General features: G+C 43.4%; 1 protein-coding gene across 11 annotated transcripts in view; it reads left to right on the top strand.

Moving 5' to 3' along the window:
- The first annotated feature begins 1,753 nt into the window (after positions 1-1,753).
- The window catches only part of NAP1L1 (nucleosome assembly protein 1 like 1), a 37,764-nt gene continuing 31,185 nt past the window's right edge, over positions 1,754-8,332 (top strand). For 2 of the 11 annotated variants that reach the window (XM_063615095.1, XM_063615094.1), the window contains exons 1-2: positions 1,777-1,905; positions 1,991-2,107. In XM_063615095.1, coding sequence (XP_063471165.1) covers positions 2,053-2,107 — 55 coding nt within the window. In that variant the 5' untranslated portion in view covers positions 1,777-1,905; positions 1,991-2,052. Of the gene's footprint in view, positions 1,906-1,990; positions 2,108-2,765; positions 2,875-8,332 lie in introns of those variants that run through there. The other 9 variants (XM_063615097.1, XM_055240096.2, XM_063615100.1 and 6 more) reach the window with 7 other exon arrangements.

Genomic DNA, 8,332 nt, shown 5'->3' with positions numbered 1-8,332 from the left:
ACTACATTGTGTGATTTGGGGGTATAAGAGGGGCCAATGTAAAAAGCTCAAAGGTGGCCGAGTGCAGAGGCTCACACCTGTAATCCCAGCACTTTGGGAGGCTGAGGCAGGCAGATCATTTGAGGTCAGGAGCTCGAGACCAGCCTGACCAACACGGTGAAACCCCATCTCTACTAAAAATACAAAAAAATTAGCTGGGCGTGGTTGCGCCTGCCTGTAGTCACAGCTAATCGGGAGGTGGAGGCAGGACAATTGCTTGAAACCGGGAGGCAGAAGTTGCAGTGAGCCGAGATCATGCCACTGCACTCCAGCCTGGGCAACAGAGTGAAACTCTGTCGAAAAAAAAAAAAAAGGTCAAAGATATCTTCAGGTCAGTCACCTTCTACTCCTTTTCTCATTTTATTTTCTTTATAGCTTTCACTTATCAATTATTTATTATTGATAAGTGAAATTGTTTTATTACTATTTTATTAGTAAAATTATTTTATTGCTAATCATTTGCCTCACCTCACTAGACCATAACTTCAGTAAAATCAAGAACCTTGTCTTTCTTACTAAATGCTGTATTTCCAGAGTCCGAAGTTGTGCCTGACATAAATATTTGTTGAATGAATTCATAAATGTCTGCCCTTCCCTGAACTTTAATGGCAAAGACTTAGATTTACAAACTGGTTCAAAAGCCTGTATTACAAAGGCATGCATTTTTAGAAATTTTTTGTTTAGTTTCTTAGATTGGCTAGGATACACCAAAAAAAGAAGAGGAAGCTGGAGAAAAGGGGGAAAGAGCATATGTACTGGTAATGATAACACCTAAGTTATAGGGGTTGGCAGGGCGGTGGGGGGGTGGGTGAAACCTAAAAAATCCAGAGCCTTCGTGTGTGAAGTGCCGAAAATTGATGAGGCTCTCTGGTGTAGGATAAAAACCATCACAGAAGCCAACTTCTCAATTTTGTCTCAGAAATTCTGCTACCATAAAGATTTATGGAAAGAAAGTGAAAGTTATTTAGTTCATTGTAATATGCTAATTACCTTGCATCGTGCACAGCTTTGATTAAAATGCAACATTCCTGAAGTTCTTATTGAAATTAATGTGTTAAATTTATGTTCAAACTGAGCACTGGTCTACCTTGTTTATGTATAGTGGGTTCTTCCTGAAGACCCATTATTGATGCTATTACGCTCCTTGTTAGCATTACATCAGTGTTGAGAAGGGTGTATAGGAATAGGCTATGAGAACAACAAAGGAATCGTATATGAAAAACTAAAATGAATGAATAAACAGAGGCATCTGCAGTATAGAGTGGGAAAGGCAAATAATTTCAATGAGGTTCTGGAGGGCCAAGGAAAACACTGTATCCCCTAAAATGGAAGATATAGTTGCTAAATGTGTGGATTACAATAGGGGATTCTAGGCAGTTTGAAGTTTAATAAATGCAAGATTTAGAGAAGAGGTTCTCTAACTTTGTGGTCTTAGGATTCCTTTACGCTGCTTTAAAAGTTGAAGACCCCAAAGAACTTTCATGTGCATTATTAATACTGATATTTATATCAGAAATTAAAAGTGAGATTTAAGAGTATTTCACTTAAAAACAATAAAGCAATCAAATATTAACAAAAAATATTTTTTATATGAAAAATAAATACTCCCCCTTGCCCCCAAATCGAGTTTTTGCAAATCTCTTTAACGCCTGGTTTAACCGCAGATGACTGGATTCTCCTATCTGCTTCTATTTTCAGTCTGTTTCCTTATCACATGTCACGTAGCCTCCGGAAAACCCCACTTGTACACTTGTGAGAGAATGAGAATGCAAAAGGCAGTCTTCACATTAATATGGAAATAGTTTTGACCTTCCCCCTGAAAGGGTCTGGGGACCCTCAGACCATACTCTGAGAACAACTTTTTGAGTTAGTATTAGTCAATTCATCATCACTTGAAAATTAGCTATGAGGTTTTACAAGCCTGAGGATTTAATGGGATTTACTTTTTCAGAAAGATGAAACAACGGACGTACTGAGGGTCCTCATTATAACGCATCCAGAGAATGCACAAATATGCCATTTTCATCCGTCGAAAGAACTGAAGCCGAACTGACGGACTGTACATCAGGTACAAGGATGTGGCGGGGTGGGGGGTGGGGGGTGGGGGGCAAAGGATGACGAGCACCCCCTAAAGGCGCGGAGACCCGCTGACATAGGAGAAGCAAAATTGGCAGAAGGGGCCGCCGAAGTGGTCTAGAGGAAAAAACTGTTTTTCCTAGGCGGGGAGGGAAAATGGTTACCGGGGGCCGGCTAGTTGGAGGAATTAGGCCTTGACAGGGAGCGCCCGCCGTCTAGGCTGCGGCGAGCGAAGGACCAGGCGACTGGCGCCCGCCCTCAGCTTTCCCAGCACAACGCCGAAGGGGGCGGGGCGGGCCGGGCGCCGGGCACGCGGGCCAGGCCTTCCCCACAACTGATGGGGTTGAAATTTCCTTTCTGGCTCAGCAGGGAGAAAAGAGATGGTGCGGTGCTTAACAGAGGAGGTTAGACACCGGCGGGAACCAGAGGAGCCCAAGAGGGATGCCTGGGCCTCGGGGCTGCAGGAGTCCCCGGTGGGGGTATGCAGGTTGCCGGGGAAGAAGGACGGTTCAGTTGCTAGGCAACCCGGTCTGGACCCGCCTCTCGCTCGCGTTGCTGGGAGACTACAAGGCCGGGGGGAGGGCAGCGAGAGGGCCCTACGTGCTGACGCTAATTGTATATGAGCGCGAGCGGCGGGCTCTTGGGTCTTTTTTAGCGCCATCTGCTCGCGGCGCCGCCTCCTGCTCCTCCCGCTGCCGCTGCCGCCCTGAGTCACTGCCTGCGCAGCTCCGGCCGCCTGGCTCCCCATACTAGCCGCCGGTAACGGATGGGGGCCTGGAAGGGAAGGGGGAACGTGGTATTGGCTGGGCGGCCTGCGCAGATGGGAGGGCCGGAGGGATGGAGGGGCTGGGAGCCGGGAGTCGGGGCCGCTGGCCGCCCGTGGCCTCCGGGGTCGTCCTGTGAGGTCGGACAGGACCACGGAGTCCAGATCCCGGAGCCTGAGAGGGGCCCCGGGGCCGACCAGCGCTTTTATCGGGGACGGCTGAGGCGACGTAGGGGTTGGCGCGGCCTGGCGGCCTAAGGTTCTCAGAGCTCCGCCGTCTTCTCCGCGTGGACCGGAGCGAGGCCGCGGTGACGCCCGGGTGCCCTGAGAGTCGGCTGCGCCGCGAGGACCGGGAGGCCCCCGGCGTACGGGCCGGGCCGGGCCGAGTGCAGAGCCGGCCGCCTCTTCGACACCCCCCTGCTTTTCCCTCAAAAATAATACCAGGAGGGAGGCCGCTGGGAGATGAAAAGAACGGCGGAGGCTGCGAATTCCGACGAGAGGGAGGGGCTGTGGAAGGACGAGGCCCCGAGGCGGGGAGGGGGCGGGGGAGGCTGCGACGCTCCTGGGCTCTCCGCCCATTGGGGGCGGCCGCGCGGGGAGGGGAAACCCCCGGCGGCTTCGCTCCACACGTGGTAATGGGCCTCATGGCCACTGGCTGGGCCTGGTTGGAGACCCCTGCCCTCAGTCTATCCTTACTTTGAAAGTTGTAGAGACGGTGGAATGTGAAAAGGAAGAGTAAGCGAGTAAGCCCTGTCCCTGGATTTCAAACTCTTCCCTGCTTCTCTTTGGTCTTAATCTTTTTATTGGTACCAGAGATTGTGGATGTTAGCTGATGATAAGGAATGGCCTCCACTGCTAGTATTTTAAAAAGTTAACGCGTATATAGTGCTTATGTTAACTGTTATTAGCAAAAGGTTGTTATTGTGTTTCCCAGGTACAGTTAGATGAGTGTCTTGATCAGGGTTTTTTATTTGGGGAGTATTGATCCTAATCGATCTAAACCCCTAAACCAAGCTTATCCAACCCGCGGCCCAGACGGCTTTAAATGTGGCCCAACACAAATTCATGAGGGTTTTTTTTAAAAAAAAGAAAAAAAAAACAAACTTCTCAGCTAGTTAATGTATTTTACGTGTGGCTCAAGACAGTTCTAGTGTGGCCCAGGGAAGCGAAAAGATCGGACCACCCCTGCAAACGGTTCTTAGATGAAAATAAAATGTTTGGCCCTTTACGACTTTAATTGTTCTTGGCTGTCTTATAAATTAGTTCCTTTATTGAAGTCACTAGAATAAGATACTTAACGATTTCCTTTTTAAGATGGGAGGTGGGATGGAATGAGGTGTTAGTATAAACTTAGCAAAGTTTGTAGCCTGCAACCTTGTCAATGAACCCCACTGCCCTTATAGATCTGGGGGATGGCAGTGTAGGGAGGCTGAGACTGAGATCCTATCTGGGAAGGCTAGACTTTGAGAGTACAAAAAGGATGAACCAGGCACAGGATGTCCTCAAGGAGCACTACATTTAAAAAATCTCACTGCTACATTTGAAGATATCTCACTGCTGCATTTTAAAATTTACACTGCTTGCCTGGTTTCACAAGAGCTGTAAAATGAAATTTGGCCTTTTGAAAATAGGTGGATTCAAAACATCTTTGGAAACGAATATCTGGGTCCTCTTTTTTTGGTCAGCTTAAATTAATACTCCTATACTTACTTTGGAAGTAATACACATTACCTTTGATTGAATAAGGGAAAAACCTTTTATGTATAGGGTACCATTTAAAAATCGAAGGGAAATAAATGACTTTTACAGTTATTTTCAAGGCACTCTTGTGTTTCAAGCTTGTTTGAAGTTGCCCAAGTTTAAATAAATGGCCTAAATCTATAGTTCTAAGAATACTGTCCTTTGGAGAATATATGGAACTAAACCCTGGTAGGTGGACTTGGACATCTTCTATCATAAAACCTGACTTTCATAGATTCTCCCTCCAAGTCAACATTATGTTAGTAAATAGAAATTTAAAAGTTTTCACTATACCAATTTGAATATCTTTCTAAATTTTATCTGCTACAAAGTGCCTATTTTTATATTAGGCCCATTGATTTGCAGAATTATAAAGCTAATACTGAATATGGTAAATTACTGCACTTGGCCTTTAATGAGATTTTTGAAACGAATACCTATACCATAACTAATGGAATCCAAAATGCCATCTCATTTTATTCAGCTTGCTCCTGTTGGCTCCTGGTAAAACTGAGTTGATTCTAAATTTCTCAAAATATGCTCAAAACTAAGGGTCTTTTTGTAGAAGGGGCTAAAGAAGCAGTATCTGTTGGACTTCAAAGGTCTGAAGATGTCAAAATACAATATTCACTTCTTGGTTGTAAATTTGAAACAAAGGATTAGAGAGAATGAATCCTCATCAGTATCAAAATATTAATGATCAGTGTATTCATTCAGATCTTCAAGTTTAATCAAACCTGTAATTACTTGTGTTCTCAGTTTATTCTTTGGGTAACTATCTAGCACCTGTATGGACATGTATCTTATGTCATGAGCAAAAGAGGCAAATTGGTTGCTTAGATGTAGAATGTTAAATTGTGATGAGAGCTATAAAGGCAGGAAAGGGTAAAGGGGGCATAGAGTAATACAACATTTACACAAAGGAACCTGTTATAATTGATGATTTTAAGTTCCATTTCAAACTAGTTTCATCTAAGTAAGTTTTTGGGCAGAATAGGGGTTAGAAGGAGAGAGTTGTTACTTTACACCTATCCATACGTAAGTCGTTTAGCACAATGACTGCAGAACGTTAGAGTACGTTACTGGGCTTGCTATAGAAATTGGCTTCTATACCCTTTGGTTACCAACTCTGCCTTTTACTTCCTGCATATTTGTGTACATTTTTGCTTATTCAGAAGTTTTGTACATTTTGATTTTTATTGGGAAACAGGGTTATATATATTTTTTCCTTGTGGAGACAGGCTCTTGTTGTGTTGCCCTGGCTGGTCTTAAATGTCTCACTCACCTAAAGCGATCTTGCCTTGGCCTCCCAAAGTGCTGAGTTTATGGGTGTGAGCCACCACACCTGTCTAGAGTTAGAATTTTGGTCTTGGAATTACTTTCTAAAGAGGGTACAGAAGAGCATAACAGGGATAAATAATGTAATAGGCAACACTGATTGATTATTCAGGCATTGTTTTAAATTCTGTGTATATTGTTAGCTCATTTAATGTACTTAGAGATAGGTACCATCAACATTTTAACAAGGAAAAAAATAGGTATGGAGTGGTTAGATAACCCGTCCATGGTTACGTACGTGAGCAGTGATAACTTATGATGAGATAATTTTTATCCTGGTTTTGAAAGAATGTTGACTTACACTGTTCTGCTATAAATCAGCATGAATATTAGTTCATTTTCTGTTGCTTAGAATACCTGAAACTGAGTAATTTATTAAAAAAAAAAAGAATTTATTTCTTGCAGTTATAGAGGCTGAGAAATCCAAGATAGAGGGGGCCCTATGTGGTGAGAACCTTACTTGTGGGGACTCTGAAGGTTCCCAAGGCAGTGCAGGGTATCACATGGGGAGGGGGCTGAGTGTGCTAACTGGGTAGCTTGGATCTCCAGTTTCCCTACTGGGAAACTGGGTAATTTATAAATAAATACATTAATCCATGAATGGATTAATTCATTTGTGAGGGTGGAGCCCTCATGATCCAATCACTTCTTAAAGACCCCCACCTCTCAGTGCTGTCACATAGGGGATTGAATTTCAACATGAATTTTAGAGGGGACAAATACTGAAACCATAGCAGCGTGAAATTCAAAAGCACTCCACCTTCTATCCCACTGTGCTCTAGGGAAAAGCTGTATAGCAGTTATGGTCATGAAGTCTTCTTCCAACATAGAATTTGTTTACATACACAGTCATGCATGGTTAATGATGGGGATATGTTCTGGAGAAATGCATCATTAGGCCATTTCATCCTTTTGTGAATGTCATAGAATGTATTTACACAAACCTAGATGGTACGGCCTAGTACATACCTAGGTTATATGGTATAGCCTGTTTGTTGTTACTAGGCTACAAACCTGTATAGCATGTTGCTGTGTTGAATAGGCAGTTTTAACTTTTTTTAAAATAAGTTGGAGTGTACTCTAACCACAAAAAGCATAGTATAGTAAATACATAAACCAATAAGTCATTTATTGTCTTTATCAAGTATTACGTACTGTACATAATTGTAAGTGCCATACTTTTATATGACTGTGCAGTAGGTTTGTTTATACCAGCATCACCACAAACATGAATAATGAATTGAGCTGTGACATTACTAGGCAATAGGAATGTTTCAGCTCCATTATAATCTTGTGGGATCACCGTTGTATATGCAGTCCTGTGTTGACTGAAACGTTATGTGACTGCAGTTGGGTAATGGTTTCTTAGCCTTATGTCAGCTCTGTGTATCCAGTTAGTTCCGTCAGTTGCCTCCCCTGGGACTTCAGTGGAAGATTTTTGTTTTTAGTTCAGTTTAGGAAGGAAGATTTGCTTTCAGGAGGCCAGGTGTGGTGGCTCACACCTGTAATCAATCACAGCACTTTGGGAGGCCAAGGCGGGAGCCCAGGATTTCCAGACCAGTCTAGGCAACACAGTGAGACACCCTGTCTTTACAAAAAAAATTAAAACAATTAGCTGAGTGTAGTGGAGCATGCATACCTGTAGTCCCAGCTACTCAGGAGGCTGAGATGAGAGGATCACTTGAGCCTGTGAGGTCAAGGCTGCAGTGAGCTGTGATCACACCACTGCACTATAGCCTGGGCAATAGAGCAAAGCCTTGTCTCCAAAAAAAAAAAAAAAAAAAAAAAAAAAAATGCCTTCAAGCATGTTTTTGGGGTCAGTTATGTCTTTTGAGATCTTATACACACCATATATGTATGAACCTTCTATTATAAAGTGACCTTTTTATCTCAAGTGTTTTTCCTTGAATTCTATTTTTTCCTGACATTAATACGTGATACCAACTTTGGTTAGTGTTTTATTCTGAAACTGTCTTTTACATTACCGATTTTTTTTTTTTTTTTTATTAAGGAGATATGTTGAAGTGCAGTGGCACGATCATAGCTCACTGTAACCTCAAACTCCTGGGTTCAAGTGATCTTCCTGCCTCATTCTCCCGAGTAGCTAGGACTACAGCAGGCATGTTAATTTTTTGTAGAGATGATCTGTGTTGCCCAGGCTGGCCTTGAACTCCTGGCCTCAAGCGATCCTCCTGCCCCAGCCTTCCAAAGTGCTGAGACTAGATGTGAGCTACCGCACATGGCCTCACCTTCATTCTTAAAAGATGCTTTGGCTGGGGATAGTATTTTAAGAGCCATAGTTATTTTCAACATATTGAGGATTCTGTTGTCTTTTAGTGTCTTATTGAAGACAGCTGTCAGTCTTTTTGTGCCTTT

This window comes from Symphalangus syndactylus, chromosome 13, assembly GCF_028878055.3.
Source record: "Symphalangus syndactylus isolate Jambi chromosome 13, NHGRI_mSymSyn1-v2.1_pri, whole genome shotgun sequence".
NCBI lineage: Eukaryota > Metazoa > Chordata > Mammalia > Primates > Hylobatidae > Symphalangus > Symphalangus syndactylus.
The sequence above is the reverse complement of the archived record's forward strand: the minus strand, read 5'-3'. Positions and strand labels throughout refer to the sequence as shown.